Source organism: Simochromis diagramma, unplaced genomic scaffold, assembly GCF_900408965.1.
Source record: "Simochromis diagramma unplaced genomic scaffold, fSimDia1.1 OVJJ01000337.1, whole genome shotgun sequence".
Lineage (NCBI taxonomy): Eukaryota > Metazoa > Chordata > Actinopteri > Cichliformes > Cichlidae > Simochromis > Simochromis diagramma.
In genome coordinates this window covers 1,708,969-1,733,987 of record NW_024386982.1, presented here as the reverse complement: position 1 = coordinate 1,733,987, position 25,019 = coordinate 1,708,969, and the positions used below count along the sequence as shown (strand labels likewise).

At 39.2% G+C, this 25,019-nt stretch overlaps 1 protein-coding gene across 1 annotated transcript in view; it reads right to left on the bottom strand.

The window, feature by feature from the left end:
- astn1 (astrotactin 1) overlaps positions 1 to 9,471 on the bottom strand; it is a 424,302-nt gene extending 414,831 nt beyond the window's left edge. Inside the window, exon 1 of the mRNA XM_040039526.1 lies at positions 9,011 to 9,471. Within this exon, the coding sequence (XP_039895460.1) occupies positions 9,011 to 9,317 (307 nt within the window). The 5' untranslated portion in view covers positions 9,318 to 9,471. The remainder of the gene's footprint in view (positions 1 to 9,010) is intronic.
- Positions 9,472 to 25,019: the final 15,548 nt, after the last annotated feature.

Sequence of the window (25,019 nt, the reverse complement as noted above, 5' to 3'; positions counted from 1 at the left end):
ACTACATAAAATGGTTTGAGGTCAGTAAGCACAACTGGGGCTGGGCTATATCATACCGTTCGCGGTAATACCGGTGTAATTTTGGGCAATGATAGGAAAATGAAATATCGCAATAGAATGTGGGTAAAACGCGCATGCGCAGTGCCTATTTTTACATACGCACATGTTAAATGAAACGGATGAACCAGAATTGGTTTGTAAAATGCTGCAACTTCAGTGGTGTGGAACTGGTTTAGCTTTCGTCCGTCAGATACACAACAAAACACTATTTTTGGTAGAGCATGCTAGCGGGCCGTCGTTACTGTGTTGTTTGGAAAATACGGCGCACTTAAAATCAATCCTTTGATTTTTCTGAAAACAGTGCCCCCGACAGTGCCCCTTATAATCCAATGGGCCTTATGTATGAATTCTGGTTGTGTTTACTGACCTCGAAACAATTTTATGTGGCGCTCGAAAATCTGTCAAATGTTTTAGTACGACTTTGCTAAGCTACAAACCCGTACCGCTTGATGGATTGTCGGAGCATTAGGGCTATCGTAGGCAGGCGCCTCGCGGAGTGATACGTACTGTGCTTCAACATAATGTTACCGTATTGTGTGTGTATAACCTCTTTTTCAGTTTTGTGGATATTATACATGGTTATGCTGAGGATATGTCGGCCAGTTTCCACTGGAAATGCCTTTTGGTTGAACTGTCAGCAAGGAATTTGCATTTGCACTGTTAAATTTTTATATAACTTTAATGCACATAAAAAACAGCTGCTTGTTTAAGTGAAAATACATTGATGGGGTTTTTTTCACTAATAAAGTTGAGGAGTTGTAAAGTATTTTGTCTAGTGTCAATTATATCGTCAGTTATATTGTTATCGCAAATTTTCAAATGTATATCGTGATAAATATTTTTGGTCATATCGCCCTGCTCTAAGCACAACCAGAATTCATACATAAGGGGCACTGTCGATTTTTGAGAAAATTAAAGGATTTTAAGTGTACTTTATAGTGTGTAACATACGTTATACAGAAGAAAAGAATATATCGCGATATATATCGTTACCGCACATGCTTCAAATTATACCGTGATATGGATTTTAGGCCACATCGCCCAGCCCTAGTTTTAATCTTGTTATTAATGTTATCCAAGTTTCCCACGTTGTATGCTTGCCCGCAGCCAGCCTTGCACATGCCAACATCCTGCACAATGGCTCGCACACATTCTGTAAAAATTTGCTGAGATGAGCTGTGCACCACCTTCAAATGGAAGACTCAACAGCATAATGAAGGCTGGAGTGACATGACAAATGGAAACCAGACAGCAGCTAGTCAAAAATTTAGAGGTTCCACTGAAACAGCATTCAGCCACACATGTTGTCCAGTCACTGTTATTTTTTATCAGCACAGCCACACAATGTTGGCTCAGCTTGCTTTTGTTTCCTGAGAAGACACGGATACAATGAGCGAGTGAGTGAGAATTGTGGTTTGTAGTTTAAAGTGGACACCCATCTTTTTCTACAAAGGGATGGGGAGGTTGTCAAACAGCAAAGAAAAAAAGCAACAAACAAAAGAAACATTAAACCAAAATATATAATAGAACCAGCAGCTCCAGCTGCTCCAGTCTGTTTGAGTAGCAGTGCCCCTACTTGCATAACAAATCTGGATTTGTGTGGGTTTCCCCAGTGTGAATTTTCATTAAAAGTTTTTTGTCCCACAGCAGAAAACTATGTCAGGAAATGTCAGAGATCTGTTGTGCTGTGCATTTGTCTTAACCTTATTTAAATCATAAGTGTTGTATTAATTATTCCTTTCAATAGTCTAAATAGTTCATTTAAAGAGCCACGGCAGCCTCGTGGTGTAAATATCAATAATACTACCATTAGGGAGCTTCAAGAGCTATTCCCTACGTTCATATGTGCGCAGTAATTAAAACACCCATGGAATTTTTAGTAGTGCTTTCTGAGGCACTGATAAATACAACTGAGTCAGCCCATAGTGGTAATTCTAGTTGCATTATGCAGTTCTGATTTGCTAAAGATGCCAGATACCAGTTAAAAAGCCGCATTACCAGTTTTAAATTTAAAAGATGTAATCCACACTGTGAGGTTCTTAGGACTCGTTTTGTTATGTGTATGACGACGTCAGGGTAAATATAGACAACTTTGTAAAAAATGTTTTTAAATAAATATATCTACAAATTTGTAGATGGGTGAGGTTACATACGATTAAAAAATAAAAGCTACATTGGTGCTGTTATCTAACCTAGAGGCACTAGTCTAATTTTTGTGAGAGCCATAGATGCTATATAGTGGTTTTTCTTTCTTCTTTCCCTTCCTCACGCACACCTTGTTTATGGAGCTGCCAAAGAGTTGGAGTAAAAAAAAAGATTAATCCAGTTGAGGACAACACCATGCCGTACAGTAAAAGCTTCCCAACAAGTGGTAAACTAATTGAATGCCCTTCTAGCTTATCTTATATTAGCTTCCTTCATGCTACATTCGTTCTGCCAGTAGCTGCTGCTTTCATGTGACATAATAAACATCAATACCCAATCCAGCTTTTTTGGGGTCAGTATCAGACCAATAGCCAATCCAAGTATCGGACTACTGAGTCCTTACTGAAGGAGAACTTGGGTGTCTGATTGCTAAATCAGACACCTCAGGAGAAGCACAGCTTGCCTTATTGCAAATGATTCTATTACGTAAATCTAATATCTGTGTCTAATAAACACAAAACAGTATCTACCGTCAGATTCTGATCCTTCCACGTGTTAATGAAGTTGTTATTATTATTTTACCACATACAGACATGTATCACCTATTGTTAGACTGAGTCAATAATCTTACAAAATTAAGACTGGAGCACGTAGCAGTAACGACTGCTGTCTTACAGAAATTTCAATATGGTATTTAATAGCTCTGAGAGAAGAGAAAAAAATACAAACAAAAGAAAAAACCCATAACTCAATTTGTGATGCTCCAAAGGAGTGTGTCTACTACTCAGCAAAGACATGCAGAGGCTATTGTAGTCTTTGCAGTTTTGTTTAATGGACTGATCTCTGTGTAGAAATGTGTATAAAAACCTGATACACTGCAAACCCATCACTCACTGAAAAGTAATTTGGCTGCACGTTATGCCAAATATAAGATGTGTCCTCTTGCGTCCTGCATTGGGATTCTTCCCCTCTCTCCCCTTAATTAAGTTAATTTCAGTGCATTTAAGTTAAGTGCTTGTCTGTTAGATCAAACTATCACTATGAACAGAAATCTGCAGGGCTTGGCTCTCAATAGCTGGGAACTCAGTGAGGAGCGACAGGACACAGCCAAAGCTTTGGCAATGAGCCATCCACCCATTAGAGCAGGGCGATACGACCAAAAATATTTATCACGATATACATTTGAAAATTTGCGATAACGATATAACTGACGATATAACTGATACTAGACAAAATACTTTACAACTCCACAACTTTATAGCGCAATTCGCAGTAAACTTAAATCATACTGTATAACTCATTTAAATACTCTACTCTCCAAACTCTGTAGTACTACAGTAAATAGGCACATTAACTTTTGAGAAAAAAGAAAAAACTACTGCCCAAAAGTTTTCTTTTATAGAATCTCACATGTGTCATTGTGTTTTTTTTACTCTGTTTATGTCATTATAAAAATCTCCAAAGTTTTAAACAATTGGTAGACCTCATCCTTGGACCTCTTGGCCATTTTCCACAATTTTGTGACAGACTAAAAGATCAGTGGATTTATGAAAAAAGTACACAGTGAAAATAGTCACTAATTAGCAACTGTCACATTCTTAGGGCTGTTTATTTGTTCCACTTTTAAGCTAAATCAAAGGAGCTTTCTGATTTTTTGGTCAGTTTTTTAAAAAATGGTCAGAAACATGTTTCTGTTTTACCAAAATTAAGATATCAAAACAAGTCACTGTAGAGAAGCATCATATTTGAGAAAAGTAAAACTTTCAAAAGACAATTTCATAACCTCTCACACGGGTAAGAAATGCTTTTACAGCGTAACAGCTAGTGCTAGGGCTTAACAAGTGCTGCTTTATAATAATTAGTAGACTGCATGTTATAAATGTTATAAATAGTGTCATATATCTAGTAATCTAAGGGTTTAAGATACTGACAAGTTGATGTATATATGAAGGATTTAATATATATAAAAACAAAAACACCCAGCACGCCCCTGCAGGCGGTTTATCCTTCAAGCTCGGGTCCTCTACCAGAGGCCTGGGAGCTTGAGGGTCCTGCGCAGTATCTTAGCTGTTCCCAGGACTGCACTCTTCTGGACAGAGATCTCCGATGTTATTCCCGGGATCTGCTGGAGCCACTCGCCTAGCTTGGGAGTCACCGCACCTAGTGCTCCGATTACCACGGGGACCACCGTCACCTTCACCCTCCACATCCTCTCGAGCTCTTCTCTGAGCCCTTGGTATTTCTCCAGCTTCTCGTGTTCCTTCTTCCTGATATTGCTGTCATTCGGAACCGCTACATCGATCACTACGGCCGTCTTCTTCTGTTTGTCTACCACCACTATGTCCACCACTATGTTGGTTAGCCACCACCATTTTGTCCGTCTGTATCTGGAAGTCCCACAGGATCTTAGCTCGGTCATTCTCCACCACCCTTGGGGGCATCTCCCATTTTGACCTCGGGACTTCCAGGTTATACTCGGCACAGATGTTCCTGTACACTATGCCGGCCACTTGGTTATGGCGTTCCATGTATGCCATGTATTCCATGTATATATATACATATATATATATATATATATGTATATATATACATATATATATATACATATATATATATTAGGGGTGCAACGATACTCGTATCGATATTGAACCGTTCGATACAGTGCTTTCGGTTTGGTACGCATATGTATCGAACAATACAAAATTTTTAATTTATTTTATCAACTTTCCTTCTGACGATGCTGTCTGTGTTGAGCGCTCAGTGGATCTGTGTTGAGCGCTCAGTGGATCTGCGCTCGACAGTGCAGCCTAGGCGGAGTAATCGAACGCAGATTCACTGAGCGCAGGGCAAGCTAGCGAGACAGAAGTTAACCTCTCATTGCAACATGGCAAATTGAACCTCCCCCACCCTCATTCAGATCTGGCGTTTGGAACTATTTTGGTTTTCATGTGACGTATGACCCTGAAGGTAAGCGCGTCATGGACTAAAGTAAAACAGTATGTTGGATGTGCCACGCAATGCTCAATTACATGGGTGGGAGCTAGTGTGTTAGCGCAGTTAGCTTGTTAACGTGTTGGCCGTCCAGCCCCACGCACGGGGCGATCCGCGGTAGCTCGTTAACGGAGATTTGCCGTGTTGTGGCGTTAACGTCATTTCAACGAGATTAACACTGACAGCACTAGTGGGAACACAACGAACTGACTGCACATTTACTCCGACATCATCCTAGTGCAAAGACAAGTGGAAGCAGACAAAAACAACAAGCACGCATGCTACAAACTTTACCCGAGTCATTTAGACAGCCGTTAGCACATGATTCTCCTTATGGGGACCTGATATGTTTAATATGCTGCTGAGAATATAGCCCAGAAGAAGCGGATAGTATAGCTTTTATTTTGGAAAGAGGCATTTCTCTGTAATAAACTCTCTTTTCCAAAGATGAGTGATTCCTCAATCAGATACAGGGCTCGCAAAATCGCTAGCCCGACGTCCCGGGGCTAGCGATTTTTCCAGTCGGGCTACCAAAATCTATCTCTGCCCTGCCCGTCAGGCTGTCATAGGAAGGAAAAATATATGTCAATGCTTTTGCATTCTTTCGGAAATGTAGCTGGGTAATTATGTCATTGGCATCGGTGAGACACTGTCAATATGTGACATATTGAAATCGCGTTTGAATTTTTTTTTTGCTTTCACTTTGCAATCGTGCGAACTGTGTATAGAGAGCAACAGCACTGATTGGTGAGTGATGATAATTTGTGCACCAATTCCTCTGACATCGTCTTATTAATCGTTAGCTTACTACGCAAACATGACAAGTGAAATCTCCCGCAGCAAGCTTAAACATGTGAGAGGTTGATCGCGCAGAGAATCGCTGAGCTTATGTGAGTGTGTGTGTAAAAGCAGCAGGATATATATTTTAGTTCTGCTGAGCCAAATAAGACAGGTCAGGGTGAAGAAGTGACAGCCAAAGAAAAGCTTACCACAAAACGGAGAAGTTATGACAAATCAGACTATAAGGCAAAAAGAAAGTGCAGCTTTATGGTTTCATGGACAAAATAATTTCTGTGGCTGCAATATGACGAGCTAAATAACCAGGGCTGCACATAAGTGGTCCGCAGGTGCGCATTCGCTGTCAAAATAAAAAACGCGCACAAGATAAGAAGTTGCAACGCGTGTTTGCGTGCATAAGATTTTCAGGAGGAGGACAGACATTTGTTTAGAACTCTTAAAGATGTCGAAGAAGCTCCTTTAAGCAATTACTTTGGTGTTCCTCCACCTCCAAAGAAATGTCAGAAGGAGTCCGAACCACAAAAGAAGCACGTATTCTCGGAAAAGTGGTTGCAGGAGGTGAGCTGGCTTCAAACAAATGATGAACGCACAGAGATGTGGTGCAGAATGTGCCGTGAAAATTTAATAAAAGACAAATTAAAAAGGCACGAACATTTTTTTTTGTATTGAAAAAATATCGAACCGTGACACCAAAGTATCGAACCGAACCGAACCGTGAATTTTGTGTATCGTTGCACCCCTAATATATATATATATATATATATATATATACATACATATATATATATATATATGTATGTATATATATGAAGGATTTAATTAAGAAACTTTAAGGTACAGTGTGTAAACTCTCACCAATAGATTTCAGCAGATAGCATTTTTCATTCGGCTGAATTTTGTTTTCTTACCCCTCCCAAATTAAATGTATAATCCCAGCTATGGTGGCCAATATAGGACAAAAAACTCTGGTTGTTGTTCATCTGTAGTGAGTATAGGTTGTCAGTCCATTGTTTACCTCAGCTGTCAGTATGAGTCGTCATCTATTTACTCTGGAAGAGGCTGTAAAACTTTGTGAAAGGAATCTGATATGAGTCGATGAGTCAGTGAGGCTCACTTCTGTCTGATGACAGCGATACCGAGGTAAGTTTTTGAGGAGATCCTGAACTTTTCTCCTGGTAAGTGCTGCTGTTTTTGCTGCTGTTAGCAGGTGTTAGCTAAACTTTTTTTTCAAGTGGCTCTGACTTCTGAAACTCTAGAAACTCTGAATGTAATAAAACTTTTTATCAGAGGGGAAGTGTGATTCTTGAGTCTAACATTAGCTGGCCCATTGTCAGCTATCTGGAGACATAGTGAGTCAGAGATATTGAAAATATACAAGTACAAATGTTAAATGGTCACATATACTTTAAAAGAGCAACTTGTGATCTTTAATTTAAAAGTAACTTATAGCACGTACTACGTACAGTATGTGGCTGATCGATAGCCAAACATATAAAATGCGATTAGAAAAAACAGTCGACCACTGTGTAAAGATGGCAAGACAACATGTCAGCTTCCACAAAAGAGCAATTGCTCCTATGTTTTTTAGTGGATTCATTAAAAAGATGGTTATGACAATAACTATTCTATTACATAATCTAAAAAATACTTACTTTACCTTTATATTTTTGATCAAATGTAATTTATTTGTTTTAAACCATTTCTTGTTTTTCCCCACCAATCCATTTCAAGCTTAAATGTGGTTAAATCAAGTTATAATTAATATTCATTCCTTTACCCTTTATGGTTTTCTAAGTTTATGCGTTGGTTCTTGAAGCATTACTGCGCTATTACTACTAGTATCTCAAGAACTATTTAAATACCTGTTGTCCTATATACGTTTTGTTGCAATTTTTTCTTAGATAAAATAGAGTGAGACTGTGATTTTAAGCTCACACCTCATATCAAAGTGTCACAGGCAAGAAAAAGCTCCACTGATCCAACAGTCACAACACTAAGGCGTATCTGACATGTTGTCTCACTGTTTCCCGTTGCTTTCTGACTTGGGACACATCAAAACCAGTTGAGACTCCAGTAACAACACTTAAACCCTCACCAAACAGAAACAGAGCGGACCTAAAACACTGTGCAAATGTGACGCTGCAGCTCACACGGAGCCCCTGAATATGCAGCGGGGGGATATGCTGGCCCCCAGCAGCCGCAGCAACAGACGCTGTAAAGAAGCGCTGAGATTCAGCACCATGGACAGCGGCCAGCAAACTTCACTGCAAACTTTGCCGCTCTCTGCCTAACCCAGTGTTACTGAAACAAAGCATAATGTCCAGTTAACATGAACTTGGGTTGGCCTAAATCTCGATGAAGCTTATTTAATAAAGTTTGAAAACTCACAAGACGGGCGTAAATTCTACTGTCTGTAACACAACATAAGAAATGGGCAACAAAAAGTAACTACAAAAAAGACACCAAATTAAAAGGTACAGCACAGTGTGGTGTAAGAGGAGTTTGGCTGCGCTGTTGCTAGTGTTTTAACTAGCAAGCAGTTTCCTACACATGTAGCTAACCGAACCACGTGTGCACACTCTGGGTAAAATACCCACAAGCAATAATACAGAAAATTAAAATGATGCTCCCTAAACAACTCTAATGATGGTTTTTATTTATTACAAAAAAACAACCAACCCAAAACTCTATTTTTATGCGCATGTGCTGTGCGGCCTAATATAATACAAAAACAAGTGCTAAGTGTTGATTCACTACGCTATCAATAACAGACTAATTATCAACCACTGGCGGACTAATTATGACCCGTAAAACGGATCTAATCGTATTAGCTACATATTTGGGCTGCTATGCTGCCTATAACATTTTCCCAAACCAGTGGAGCCATGGTATGTAGCCAGGCGCTAGCTAATAAACAGCTGCTCCGGTGTAGTAATAAAGAGCGAGCGGGGTTTTATCCGCTTAATTGGCGGCTAATGACACCACACAGCAGCGTGTTGGAAAAAGAAAAACTCACCTAAGACGAAAAAGGGGAGCTCAGTGTTTTCCAGGTCGTCCACCACTACCACGTCCCCGGGAAAATCGTTTCTAACAGAGAACAGAAGCTTGGGCTCAGAGGCCGAGGGACTGTGCATGATGCTCAGGTCGTTTTCTCTTAAAAACGGCAGCGCCGACACGGTGACGCTCTTCATCTTGCACTCGGTGTCCTGGCTCTGGTCCTCATCGCCGTTAAGACATCGGACGTAAACCGCTTGGAGGGCCAGGAGAGCCCACGCCAGCTCCAGCAGCAGCAGCGGTCTCGGCCCCATGTTGATGCTCGCCATATCGCTCCGTTTCCTCTCCCCTCCTCGCTGTTTCTCTCCCAGGCAGCTTCAGTCGCTCAACCCGGCGGACGACAGAGCGCCAGAGAGAGTGAATGGGGGGCGTGCTACACCGGCGGGCTCTCACAGTGTGGGAAACAAGCGCCTCTTCTTTCTCGCATATGATCAATCACAGGATTTTGTTGTACATGTGCTACTCCCGCTGAACACTGATAATGTAGCAGTGTTTTAATGCTGTTGACCCCCTTTGTTGTAATTGATCGACAAACTGTCCAAATGGCTGTAATGGCTACGCAAAGATTACTAACAGCAAACCACCCAGGGTACCCCGAGGGTCCCATCAGTAAAAGAAGCATAATTTGTAATTTAATTGTCTGCTTGCCCTGTCATAGAAACTTGCACATAATCTCCAAGGACACCACAGAGCATCCTTAGAAGCTTGCCTGACCTCAGTGTACATGCATAATTGCCTAATTGATGGTGCAGATGACTGTTAAGAGCGAGTGTCGGTGTCTGCAGTGGCCCAGATATGAAGTACACTTTAGTGAAAAATCTCTCACCAAATTTTAGGAACCTTACAAATAAAATTAAACTATATGTAGTAAATGTTAGCAACCAGTACTGAGTAAAGAAGTGCCACAGAGATAACAAGAGAGAGAAAAAAGTGTTTTGAGTGTATACAAATATACAAGTTTTTTCATTATTGCTAATTTTTAAACAGGGCATTTTGAGGAAGTGTGACATAATATATACAATTTTAAGAGTACACTGAAATAAGACTGCATTTGGCACCATTACATTATGTTCTGCTATATCTGGTGAGGTTACATAGAACCGTAAATACTGGTGTTATAAAGGTCAGCACTGAATTTTCATGATAATTGTGCATGTTTTAAAAATAAATAAATAAAATGGAATTGTTTCCAATACTCTGTCAGGTTTAATATGCTTAATATTAGTTCAAGACCTGGCAGGAACCTTTAATGTGCATGTCCACAGTTAGTGGTGTATAAATGGCTGAAATGAGAAAATACAGCTATTCAGTTTGATTTCAGTTTTTGTAAATGACACACTTTTAACTGACGCCCCCCCTGTTTTGCACACGTTAAAATTCTGTGAAATTCTCATTATCCATTTCTTTTGCTTCCTGGTACATCACTGTTCTGCCACTTTTGTGAACGAGGAGGGAAAAAACACATGTTTCTGTTCATAAAATGGTGAAATAAAACATAATCAGTCAGTACAGAATTAGGTCCTCATTGTTCTCCATATTTGGCCACTTGTAAGAACAAGTTAAAGCAAACCAGTTAGGTCTTTTGTGATGACAGTTTTAGACCACCGTCAGGGATGTAAGACATGGCAACAGCGGCTATTTTCATGATGTGATATGCATTTTCATATTTAAGTAAATGAACAGAGGCAGTGCATAAAAATAAAAATGGCTCTGAACCACATTGGACTCTACTAATGTGGGCGACAGGGTACACTGTTCTCTTCAGTACTTGCAGGTGCACCACAAAAAGAGAAGCTAGGCATCACTGCAATAAGGCCTAATGGAAATGCACCGAATGGGCACTGTAAGAAACTTAAAATAATTCTGGTCTACAAAACAAAAGAGGTTTTGTTTGTTTGCTACTGGGAACCTCAGAGTAGCTCTTTAGCTCTAAGTTGTTGCACTGATTTCTGATACGAAATCTAATTTGAGCTACTCGTTAAGGTTTCTGAGATGCATGTCACTGACGATTTGATACGTTTGAACATCAGTGTAAATATACCAACACAATGTCTGGAACTATTTCCTACCAATATGTTTGTTATATGTTTGTTATTCTGAAAACATACCACAGCATATTGCTGTCAATTTAGCTCAAAATAAAACAAGCATGCTCTAAAATGTTTGAGGCCCTTGCTTTTGCGTTCATGCTGCACATCCGTCTCTCTTTGCAAGAGCAAAGAGTAGTCAGCCATCATGCTCGGATTACATTTTCCCTGATATCTCTTTTCCATCACTATTATATCTTGATGAAATCTTTCCTCATGCTGGTCGCTGACATCGATCAGGTTCAATGGGGATAAAAGTCGAGGTGAGAATGTAAAAAGTGCATCTTCAGTGACATTCTGGTGCCCATTAACTGATACGCTTTCAGCACATTATCTACAAGCTCAGCATAATCCTCTGTGATTGCCCAGAAAATTGTGGACATCCTGCACGAACGCTTCCCAAGCTGCTGTTTCAGTTTGCTTCCGTTTTCTTTTGAAGTCAACAACAAATACACCTTCCTTAAATTTTGGGTTCACTTTAGATGCTGAAATGCATTGCAGTTACTGTCGTTCATTCTATTTTTCCAAGTAAGCCATTACTGACACATGGGGTACAGCTTAGACTGGTCAACCAGTCTAACACAGAGAGACAGACACTGATTGCATTATCCTAATAAAGCCTATGTACAATCAAACCTATAATAGTAATGAAAACATTATTATTATAGACTTCACTTAAAGATAGCTACTTTCCAGTTAGTGATAACATCAAAGGTGCTTGTATGGGTATTAGAGTTTCAGCTATTTAGAATTTTTTTTTTCACAAAGAAATTAACAACAAATAATACACAGGAATACTCCAGTTGCACTCAGACTAAAATTTCCAGAGGGGCTTTCCGACTCTAAATCCCTTGACTGTTTTGTTGACCAGACAATTGCCACTGGGATTTGGATATAAAGCCCGTAGGAAAAGAAGATTGCGTTTTCTGTGTCACCACTGTCCATCCATTTAATATTTAAGCAGCTCTGTGGTCTCCAGTGAAGTGTCAGTTCTCTCTGTCTCTTCCTGTCCTCATCAGAAACAGTCTGAAAATCCAAAATAGGGCAATATTTGGGATCGAAGCTAAAAATAAAAAGCGGGGAAGTAGATTGGCCTCGGCCACCCGCAGTGAAATATTAAAAGGTTAGCAGAGATTGAGGAGAATAACTGGACTAAATCGCATAAATGTGCATTAATTATTGATCGTGGGCTCATGGTTTCTCAAGACACTGTTAAAGAAAATCCATCAGTATTCAAACAATATTGAATTTTATGTGAAGGTTTCACTTCTGGATATGTGTGCACTTGAGTGCAGAGTGAAACTTTTCTAGTACATTTCCTTAAGGGTCAAATGAAACTTTTAAAACAATCGTTTGGAAAGTATACACCGTGTCAGCATTCAAATAATTATTTTTCCTGTTCTGTAAAATAAAAATAAATAAAATCAAGAAATCACACAAAAAGACAGATTTTAGTCATTAAAACCAGACTGTTTTACTGGATTTGTTACATGATACTTTGTTGCCAGAACACACACTGTTGTTTATGTTGAAGCAATCGTGGATTCACTGTCCTGCTGCTGCAAATGATCTGTAAACCACCAAATCCACAATCAATAAAGAGTCTTCAACAAATATATTTTAATACATCTTTTTAAAAATGCAAGTGTTTTAAGAATTAAATCCACAAACCAACAACAAAAAAAATCACATGCACATCCTACAAAAATGAACAATGAACAAATCTGAAAATGCACATTTACATGTATTGCTTTTTAAAACATACACCTATGTGCAATGAAGTATGAAGTAAATTTATGAAGTGCTGCACTAACGTGTACTATATGTGACATTCATGTGTGAAACTGTAGGATGGTTTGGTGGTGGATTCGATCATATGGCTAATCGATAGATTTAATTTAGACTGCTACATTAATCTGTTGTGCGTAGGTGTCCAGTCCGACGCTAATAACATGAAATGAAATATCAAGGATGATCAACCGTGTTATCTCCAATATTAAATGTTTTACTCTGCAGATCTGTAACAAACCTGAGCTGTTGGCCAAAACGTGTCTTTCCATCAGATTCATCACCAAAGGAAAATGATTGTAATTATACATTTTACGACAGGTTACTTTGCTCCTAAACACACAAACAAACAATTTTGTTACTTGACTCACAAAAATTCCAAGCTGTGTTTTTGACCTATTAAATACACCTTTTCCCCCTCTTTTTCCTTTTTTTTTTAACTTACTGAATTCAAAATATTGACAAAATCAATTAAAAGGCATATAAGAACAGTTGTGTAAAATTCTGTTGGATCTCCATTAACACATGCAGGATTGTTAGCCACTGGGATGGTCTTTATTTACCCTCCACCAAGTGTTTTAGTTGCAGCAACTCTGCCCCTCTGAAACCTTCTTATTTGGAGAGAAAACATAAATCTTTGACGACCTTGGCACAAAATCCTCCTATTCTGTCTCCAATTGAAGCAAATGAGCTTGGATTGGCACAGGATGTTATGAGAAAGACTCGGGAAAAGTGGTAACACAATTTTGGGATTTCCACAGAATTCAGAGCCAGCAAGAAAATAGAAAATTGCCTCCCTTTGTTTATTTTTAACATCCTGAAAGAGCTTTGCTTTCAGAAAAAAATGCCCTTCAACCAGAGGCTAAAGCAGTGTCGCCAAACATCCACCCTTCAGCGGCGTCCTTGATTGTTAACCTGCACTGTTCTGCACCTTAACATGGACTTCTGATCTTTCTGTTTGAAGTGCAGAGAGTTTCCCCGCAGGAATCCATAAAAGAGCATTCTGTTTCTCTCCTGTTACTTTAGAGACATTTAGCATCCATTTAGTCATGAAGCTACGCCAAGCAACTCACCAAAAAACTTCTTTAATTCAGTCCCGAAGATTGTAACGTCATCTCTCGCTGTGGAATTGGAAAAACGTCTTTCTCATTTATCACAGAGTGATAAACAGAGGAAATGAGTGAGCAGCTTGAGTCTAGTCTGGATTATGTACAGTCCCAGCATTTGTGATTAAAGTGTCGAGGGAAAGAATAACAAAATAGATTTGTGCGAATGTGTGTGTGTGTCTGTGCAGATAGTGAGTGGGACACCATAGAACCTATGTATGTGCGAGTGTGCAAGTGAAAGTGATTGCAAGCCAGGCAGAGATGAAATTCCGATAGATTTGCTCGCATGAGTTCTGGGTCGCAGTCGATAATCAAAAGCAAGGAAAAAGATGGAGGGTGGAGGAAGACCGGGGGAAGAAGAAAGACAGTCAGTGAAAGTTGAGAGGGAGAAAGAGAGAGCGAGAGTGGGAAGGGAAGCAGCGAGCACATACATCAGGGGCTGAGACTAGCAGGTGCAGGGATGGCGGGGAGGACAGACCGGGGGCCTGATCAAGAGAAAGATCTCACTGTTTAATCTTGAGACTCTTCCCGTTGCCAAACTAGCAAGGCTTTGGCCCACTGTATAGCTTGTTCTGTGATCAGGAGCAAACAGATTCATCTTTTCAGCTTGCTCGCCCCTCAGCCTCTGCGTGGGCTGCAAAGTTGATTATCGCCTAGAAAAGGCCTTTGTCGTCAGGCTGCTGGATCTCTGACAAACTGGCTCAAATCATGCCGCAGCAGTTACAGTTACAGCCTCTTCAAATCCTCAGTGTATGATGTAAATGTGCCACTTCAGACAAACTGGGCTGGATCATGAAGAGCCTTTTAACCACTACTGGATAAACTGTAAAAGCTGAAAATCGTAGGTTGCCTGATGCTGTTTTTATATATGTGGGTACCTGCCCATGTTTATGTACTTGCTGTCCTCGGCAGAGGTCTGTGCACATATAACCCATCATCTCACAGTCATCTCTTGCATGAAAGTGCCAGGCATGTCAGCATGCTCGGCTCTCTGAAACAACTGTGTCAAAAACAGTAACACAACAATAGCTACTTAATAAATACAAATGGGCTTCTCCAGGAATTTACAGCATATAATTACCTTGTATCACCTAATCAGCACACCTCCAATCTGCAGCCGGAGGCAGATGGTGTGGGATTTCATTTAACGTGTCCAAAGATGACAGAAATAAATGTCCCGAAACTTTCCCTGGCTAAATAAAAACAAATCCCAACTAATTCAAAGTCTATATCCATATCCTCTGTGCAGAAGGGTCTTGGCTGCCTGTCTACGAATCAAGCCAGGAGCCAGAAATCTGGGTGTATTTTGGGACAATGAGCTCTTTTTTGGCAAAAGAGCCACAAGCGTTATCCAACCACACTTCTCCAATTGAGGAGCATTTCAGAGCCCAGTTGCTCTGACGCCTGGACTGACCTCGGGAAGGTCAGTTTTTGCATTCATATAATCAAGCCTTGAGTCCATTAATTCATTTCACTGAGGGTAAAGCCATAAAACACTTTAACACCATCAGTTTGTTGTAGTGCAGCTGCTATTAAAACAAATTCAAAAAGACAGGAGCGTATTAGCCCTGTTCCATTCTTCCAGCAGAGGTTAACACCGTGTTTTAGAACTGATTAACATATGTCACGTTTAAAGCACATCACGGTTTGGCTCATGACTGGTCCTACAAGCCAGATTCTCTCTTCCAATTTAAGCCTAAGCAGTACAGTTTAATTCCTCTAAGCACTCTTGGTGGCACCGACTTTATTTTGTTAACTCTCTGAATTATTCTGTGAGATGGAACTTATAACCGTGAAAGCATTAAAAAAAATCTCACAAAATTAATATTCAAACAACAGCATTTGCACCAGATAAAACATGAAATGCTGCTGTTGCTCTTCCCCTGAGCTCCAAAATAGCACACAGCTCAGATCAGCAAACTCCAAGGTCAGAAAACTCTAAAACTGTCATGTGGAAAATAGATAAGGCCTCATATGTTACACATGTATGTCTTGTGGAATTTATTTGGGGGTGGGTGGGAAAATTTAAACAGCAATAAACTGTGATATATTTTATTCTTAGTTCAGATTCACTCTTAGATTCCATGTGACCGGCCTGGGTTCGGGTTTGAGTCTGACCTGTGACCCTTTACCACATGTCTTTCCCTCTCTCTTTTCTGTCCCTATCATAAAAGAAAAGCCATAAAATGCCCCCAAAACAAATTGTCTGAAATCTCTGTCTTTAACCTAATGACATTCAGTACTGGACTCAGAGATAGCGCCCATTTTCAGAGACCTGCAATGTCTGTGACATGCTGCAGGGAAAAGGGTTGTTGGAGATTGCTGCAGCCATATCCAGTGAACTTGTGATCTTCTTGCCTTAAAATAAGCAGTGAACCAAGTCTGTGACCACTGGCAGTCAGCTGCCACCTTCAAAATAACCTTGGTGCAGAGTTGGGTGTAATACTTTGCAGTAAAGTTACGCGCTACTATAATTACATCTTCGCATTTTCAATAAGAACGTGTTACGTGTTACTCTAAATTCAGTCATTACAGTTTCAACAAGAAGCACTCAGAGAGTGCAAACCTCCAACAGGGCAGCTCATCCTCTGAGGAGTATTTACTTTCAAGAAAATAGCATTATACTTTTTATAGATTCACTTTGTTTCCTTTGTTCTTTTTAAACTTACACTAAAAAGTTTTTAGTGCAGTGAAACTCAGATAAGAGTAGGATAAAAGACTGTTTACGCTGATGACACAAACATCATGTTAGAGTAGCTAATGGATAAAAGGTATTGATTTATGTATAACTGGACATGAAAAACGTGAGCTCAGTATATAACATTAACTAGAGTATATTTCTAACTAACTAGGCAGCTCATTCTCTTTCTTTTGACAACACTTTCTTTAAAGATATAGCACAATCTGGGGGCAGCTTGAAGGAAAGGCAGATGTGAAATGTAAAAGTGAGATCAGAGATCATATTAGACATGATATTTGGATGCAAACTATAATGTGATATGTAAAATCCCCATATACAAGTATCGTTCCCCAAATGTTGCCAGTACAACCAAAGGCAGCAGAATATTAAGCACAGTTTTAAAGATACGACATTCTATGAAATGTTGACCATAATTTACTTGAAGAGATCCAAGGTCCAAAATAATTAGAATCCCTGTATGCAATGTTCCCTATATGCCTATATGTTGTCAATACAAACATAAGTTTCAATAGCTCTATATGGCATCATTTTCACTTTGGTCAGAGGTTAAATGTGTCAAGAGTATTTTAAATCTTTATATGTCTTCATATCTCGGTATACATACCACACAGATTCATACTGCAGTTTGTGTTTTAAGGATTCTTTTGTGTCAATGTCCTGCCGATAAATTATTAAGTTGACATTGGAGACCTTGGCGAATGTAATCCATATTTTAATAGGTTGTTAAGATTTTATCAGTATTCATTCAACACATTTTGAGCTATCATGTTTACAGACAGAACAAGTGACAAATGATGCAAAAATTTATCCGTCTTGGGTGAGGCAATTATCCCAAACAACATTTTTCTTCCAGCACTTTTTACATCCAGCTGATTTTAGGGTGAGGAGGAAAATAGTGAAGCGGTCTACAGCTTTTCAGGAATGGACATATGGATATTAATCTTTTCTTTATTGCAAATACAAATACAAACCACATCCAGGACAGAAACAGGCGTATTACACTGCTAACACAACTTTGGCACTTTGCAAACATCTGCACAGACAGCATGCTAATACAAAGCTAGATGAGTGTATCGCAACCCCAGCCCATGAGCCAGAGCCTGAACTTCAGCAGGTAACAGACAGTGATGGGGAGTCAGGCTTGCAACATTGTAGCCTCCATCAGTCTGTACATGTTTCTACAACAGCTGTGCTAATTTAATGAGTGAGTAACCAAGTAACATACTGCATTACATTCAAAAAAAGTAACCACTAATGTGTAATGCAATACTTCTTTGAGTACCAAACCCCAGTGCTGAAGACAGAGTCAGTGTGCTATCCATCTGCTATCAGTTTGTGACTGAATCGGGTTAAATTGCAATCTGTTTGTGATAATATGGTCATTAACTGTGATAAATTGGTGGAAATTAGATATCTGTCTACAGCCACAGAATCTCACATTAAACAGAAATTCACATGAACTACTTACATTCTCATTTCAACCAGAAACTCACAGATGGCAACCCTGCTTTTAAGGTATAGAGGTATATAGGAATATAACCAGAATACAACCAGCTGAGTCAAGTCCCCTATTGCAAAGAGACATGTTGAAAATGAGTTTGCTCATTGGTGCAGACTAAATCAAACCGACTGCAATGTGTTGGCAATCTCCTGCGTTTATAGATCGGAAAACAATTATTTTGCAAAGCACTCAGACTTGTATGGCTTAGTGACCGATTGCCTCCTAACAGGCAACCTGTGCAAATACATTGCCAGGTTGAGGTTGTTGCACCAAAAGCAAAAAAAAATTCATTCAGTCACTTTACGATTCCATCTTCACTCTAGTGAGCCACGGGGAGGTTGGAGTATTCACTGTTCACTGGTGAGGTTTAGGGAAACGTTAGGAAAAGGAAAATGTTGTTAAGGTTTAAATACAAACCAGTGACCCTTTGCACTGAAAAGTTGTCTCATTAATGCCAGACAGTGTGGCATGCACGACCACCAAAGGAGCATCATTGAGCATCACCAGTGGCTTTGTCAAAACTGCATTATTTTACTGCCTGGGAATGAGAGTAGCCAGGGTATTTTCAATGGATAGATTGACTCCTTGTCATAATTTGCATTAATAACCTGCTACATGATGTTTAGGTGAGCTGGTTCAAGTGCTGTGGCATTGCTCATTCACTCATTTGTTACGACTGCAGTGGAGCCCATTTCTGGCCAATTGATTTATACATGACTCTAACAAAAACAGTTTCTTTTATTCCTTTTTTGTAAATAAGAAGATGCCATTTCTAACACGGCGCCATCATATCAGCAGACAGACATAAAACAAGCAACGTCTGGAACACATCACTTACTGTGCTACTCCAGGACAGCACAGGCTGACGAGGGTGAGCAACATTTTCAACCACTGCTACATCACTGCTCTTCCTTTTATGTTCATTCCTTCGTGTTAAAAGCAGAGTTAGCTATTCTGTAAATAAACCAAAATAAAAGTGCTTTCTTTGATTAAACCAAAGCTTTCTGAAATAGGCTTCAGTCAGCAGATCTTTCACAATTAGAATGAAGTGTGACACTGCAGATGCGCATGTTATTGCTGCTCTCTGCAGTTTTGCAAAGCCACAGAATCAGAGGAGTTGATTTCACGAGAAACATAGTCCTCGATCTGGTTCATACTAAGGCTGTTTGTTGTGGACTAAATGGACATTTGTGCAAAAGTACAAAAAGTACAAAAGTACTAACAGACTTAGAATGCATTTTGTTGGTAGATGTTCATTAATAAACTTACCTCCTGTTTATAATTTACCATCTGAAATATTCACCTTTCACGTCGTTGTTTGTTACTTTGTATTTTGTATATATCTTTCCCCTTTTATTCATGCACTATAAGTCCTAAGCTCATCTCTTCTAACCAACAAAATACCTGCAGAGTGAGCAATTGCCATGGCAACCGTGGACTGGTTGACTGAATTACCATAAGGAATAGATACTGTGTAAACCCCTGGCTAGGGAAATATTTGGAGAGCTTTTCTTATCAATGACACTCTTGAACTGTTCATGCATAAAAGCACTTGCAACCTCTGCACCGCCGCTGCTGCTGATCTTGTTCCAGTGTTACAGCAAAGCCTCTACCATCACGATTTCTTTATTATAACAACATCACTTTGCATTGAATGAGTCTAGTGAAGTTGAGTTTGAAAGGTGAACCACTGATACTACAGGATAGTGGATGCTCAATCACTTGTAATTTTGTCTGGCTATATCAAGCCTGAACTCATGTACTGTAGAATTAAGTAAAGATTGCAGCAAATTGACTACTCTTTAAGTGTAGAACTGCATATGCCTGCACTGCAAAAGGGCTTGCTTTATAAATCTCTTTAAATCTCTTTGATTTTAAGTGCAAGTATTGTTTTAACTGAACATAAAAACAACTGCTCTTTGGATCTAAGAGAAATATGCTACCTTTAGATGGATATAACATTGTAAACACAGGAAGTCAAAAATCCAAATCTTCACTGCACAGACTGACACTGACAGGTCACTGACAGGTTGGCAGTCAGCTTAGAAAAATCTATAAAATTTAAAAAAGGGAAAAGAAAAACTCCAGAAATTAGACACAACAAGTCAAACACAAGAAAAACTATATGAAAGCAGGATGTTTACAAAAATATATGGTGGAAAAAATGAGATCATGGAACATGGAAATGTGTGAAAGGCTGGAGAGTTTGAAGGCAATCAGACAGTTAACAATACGAAACAAATGGATGCATGGCAACCATTTAGCAAAATAAAATTGAAATTACATTTTTTAAAACAGAAGAATAAAACGTTGCTTCTAAAAAGAGATTACCAAGATATGTCATTCAACCTGAAAAACAATAGAAATTACAAAACTAAATGTGCCCAAAGTATGAAAGTAAATCTCAGCAACTGAAATAGTGGAACGCGCTCAGCCCTGACACGCATAGAACATTTCTTTCCAGTAGAAAGTAACGCAACTGGCATCGGTGGATGTTGGAGGCTATGACAACTGCAAAACAATCATTGTCGATTTGTAGCTACAGTCCATAGATTTTTTTTACCACAGTTCAAATCTTTTAAATAATGGACAAATATTTGTGGAATTATGACACATTTGTGAATGTATTTTAACAATCTAAATATGCACATGTACAGACAGATACATTTAAAAAACAAGAAAATTGTTTTATTACATTTACAGTAATTTTACATTAATTTACATTTGAAATGTAAAATCAGTCTATTCATGTAAATTTAATGATATTCTAGAAGAACAGTACAAAACTGTAAAATACACAGTAAAATACTTTTATATTACAGTTTTTTTTACAGTGTACATTTAGTTTGGTTTAGGTTTGTTGTATGCAAACATTAAGAAGCTAACACCTCAGCTTCACTACTGGAACTTTAACATTATGCACTCCACACTGTATATAAATGCCACTTGTTTGCACATATTCAACTCTGTATATTTATATATATATATATATTTTTTTACTATTTAATTTGTAAAATGTGTATACACACACACACACACACACACACACACACACACGTAGGAAAATATTTAGTATACACATCCAGAAATGCATACACTATTATATATTGTACATATATTTATTAGTTTCAGGTCGGCCATTCTTGTATTTTGCTCGTTTGTGTTGTTGTGTTTGCACATCTCTGTTGCTTGTGGGGCTCGCACACAAGAATTTCACTCGCATGTGCTGTGCCAGTGTGCCTGCACATGTGATGTGACAATAAAAGTGATTTGATTTGATAACATGCCTTTAAACCCATCACATCATTTAAAATCAGAAGTAAGAAAAATAAGAAATGTAAACTACTTCATTACCTTTTACTCCTCCAATCATTCTGCTCCCTCAAACAAAGGGTATACAAAGGTCACAATCATACCAATATAGTGCCAGCTAAGAAACAATGGGCTCCATTCAACAGCAACAAAAATATATCCACTGGATCCCTAAGTTCAGGTAATACCATTTGGCCTTTGCAGAAAACATTTGGATGGGAGCAGAAAAGGTCACTTAAAAAGGTTTATTCCATACTATTCCATATAGGATACCTTAAATACATTTATCATTAGGGTGACAAAACTGTGAAGAATGCCATAAGCATGGTAAACAAAGCTGTTAGATAGATTAATGAAGCTGATATGAGCTCATGACAAAACAGGAAAAGACCCTGAGCACTCTGCATACTAAAGTTTGGTACGAAGTTCTTCTTTGTCAGAGGTTTGTCACAAGCTATTTCACGCCACACCAAACTCAGAATCCAGAACCAGAGAAGCAATAAGAAGGACAGCAAGGCTCCAATTTATCCAAGGCATCTGCCAAGGCCCGTAAACTTGTTGTCAAGTGTTCAGGTTTCCTTTCACAGCTAAATTTAGACCCTCAGCTCCTCTGACAAGCAGTCTGGATCACCTCTAGGGGCCTCCTGTCATCCTAACTTATGCATCCTTGGTGGGGGGGCAAGTAGAGCGATGCTACCAGCTTCTATAATGGTGGTTATCCCAGAGGAACCAGTCTTTGATGAAGACATGTGCTGGGAGGAGGAGAAACAGCAATATTAATAGCATTCTATGCCTGCTGAAAAAAATAAAACCTACAGATACAAACTACCTGCTTTTTCAACAGACTGACAGGTAAACCAAATAATACTAATGGAAATGAGTTCTATCAGAGAAATGTGTGTCCAGAGATTTTACTGATAATCATTCTGTTATGAATTGATCTGAATGATAGGGACTTGAAACACACAAAAAAGGAATAACTTCAAAGTCACTGATTGAAACAATGTTACTATGTGACGGATCATCGGAAGAATTTTTCCACCCCTTCACAAAAGCCCCGTTTACATGAGTGTCTGCAAGGGCCTACATGATTTTTCCATATCCACATTAGTGCCTGAAACTACAGTGCTTAATGCATTTATTAGAGCAGCTGTCATAAAAACAAAAAATTCTCGCTTTTGAAAATCTTTTCAAAAGCTATCAAAACATGTAAATTGGCATAAAAAATAACAATGTGCTATTTTCACACACTTTTTGCAAAAAAATGTGCCAAAAGTATTCACTTGTCCAGTTGAGGGCAGGACTATGTGTAGGCCAGTCAGGTTCTTCCCCATTAAACCTGCTCATCCGTGACTTTATGGACCTTGTTTTGTGCACTGGTTCACGGTCATGTTGGAACAGGAAATGTCCTGGAATGCTGATGTATTACGTTCCTTCCACTGGAACTAAGGAGATGTGCCCAACTCCTGAAAAACCCCCCACCAAACTTTACACTTGGAACAGTTGTCTTAGACAAGTACCGTTCTCCTGGCAAGAACCAAAGCGAGCCTCATCCATCAGATTGCCAGGTGGAGGAGCATCTTTTGCCACTCCAGAGAACAAGCCTCCACTGCTCTAGAGTTCTGTAGTGACATGCTTTACATCACTGCAGCCAACACTTTGCCATGCGTGTGGTGATCTAAGGCTTGGATGCAGCTGCTTTGCCATGGTGACCCATTCCATGAAGCTCTCCATGCACTGTCGGTGAGTTAATCTGAAGGCCACATGAAGTTTGGAGTTCTGCAGTGATTGACTCTACAAAAAGTTGGCGACCTCAGCGCACTGTGTGCCTCAACATCCACTGACCATGCTCTATGATTTTACGTGGCCTACCATATTGTGATTAAGTTGCAGTTTTTCCTAATTGCTTCCACTTTGTTATAATACTACTAAAAAGTGACTGTGGAATATTTAGTAGTGACTGGACGTGTTGCACAGGTGGCATCCTATGACGATACCACACTGGAATTCACTGAGCTCCTGAGAGCAACCCATTCTTTCAGAAATGATTGTAGAAGCAGTCTGCATACCTCTATGCAGATTTTATACACCTGTGGCCATGAAAGTGATTGGAACACCTGAATTCATGGATTTGTATGAGTGGGTGAATATGCATGTATGCATGTGGTAGTATACAACAACTGTTCAGGTTTACTGATCTTGGAGCTACATTGGACTTTTCATTTTGCTACAGAAATGAGCTGTTTGTATTTAGCAGTAACTATGAGCCCGACCTTCATTTGTTGCTTTGAACTTTGAGTCCTGACAAGATGGATGTAGTCCTGGTTACAATTATTGAAAATTAGAGCTGGTGCTTACTACGAGTTTACTTCCCCTCCTACCCCAAACACTTTACCACAGAATTATGAATCCATTTGGGAAAACATCAGCTGTACAGCATCTTTGGGGACATCTTGGCATCACTTGGGAGGACTGGGAAAATATGAGTTGGAAGCTAGACATCTGGTCTGTTTTTTCCTGTCTTGCTTCCATCATGATTCAGACACAGTATAAAGACGGACAGATCCTTTTAGCTAAACTCATCACAGACTTTGTCAAGCTTAACTGGGGTTTTGTCTTGCGTATTGAAACAATAGTATTTCCTGACTCAAACATCTTCATTAATTAGAAAAGAAGAAATGAATATCTGTAAAACTGTAGTGTCATCACCTGAGTATTCTCTTGAGATTAATAGTGTGATATTCTATCAGCCAGAGAGTTTGAGCTTGTGAGTGTTTTTAGTTTAGCAGAATGGCATTTAAATTAGAATGTGAATATTTCTGCTGACTGGTAGCAAGAAAAATTCACATTTATTTTTCTTAAAATACAATGATTCACTTTTTCACTGTGTGGCCTAGTCTACGGCCTACACTGTGAATTCATTTTGAATGTTAATGTTGAGTCCACGTGGCAGCAAACCAACAAGGCTTCCACTATGTGACTCTTATTAAAGAGGATTTAGATATTAAAAGAGAGACCTTCATCAGGATAAAGAAGAAAACAGATGAAAAGGAAATCGTTCTTGGTATTGGCACAGCATGCTTTCTTTACAGCGCTAATTTGATTTTCAACCCTGAAGCCACTGTTATGCAAACATATAGTCGGTTATCCTGCTTCCTGGTAAGTAGCATTTGTTAGAAAGCTTTGATCTCACAGGCCAATTAAATGAGCTTTGTGTTTTTTTATGGTGCCAAATACAATAGGTGCATCTCTTTCCTCTTTGCACAGTCTTCAACAAGTATGTCGTTGCAACAAAAAGCACTCATTGGAATCAGAGCTCTGTTGCTCAGGCAGGCAGTGTAATGAGCAAATCCACAACATGGTGTGATATGGTATTTGATAAATTTTTAAACAAATTCTGGTGATGGATAGTTTGTTAAAGGCATTAATCATTTATCAGCACATGCATAATGAGGCTTCTGCTTCCAGAATGATAT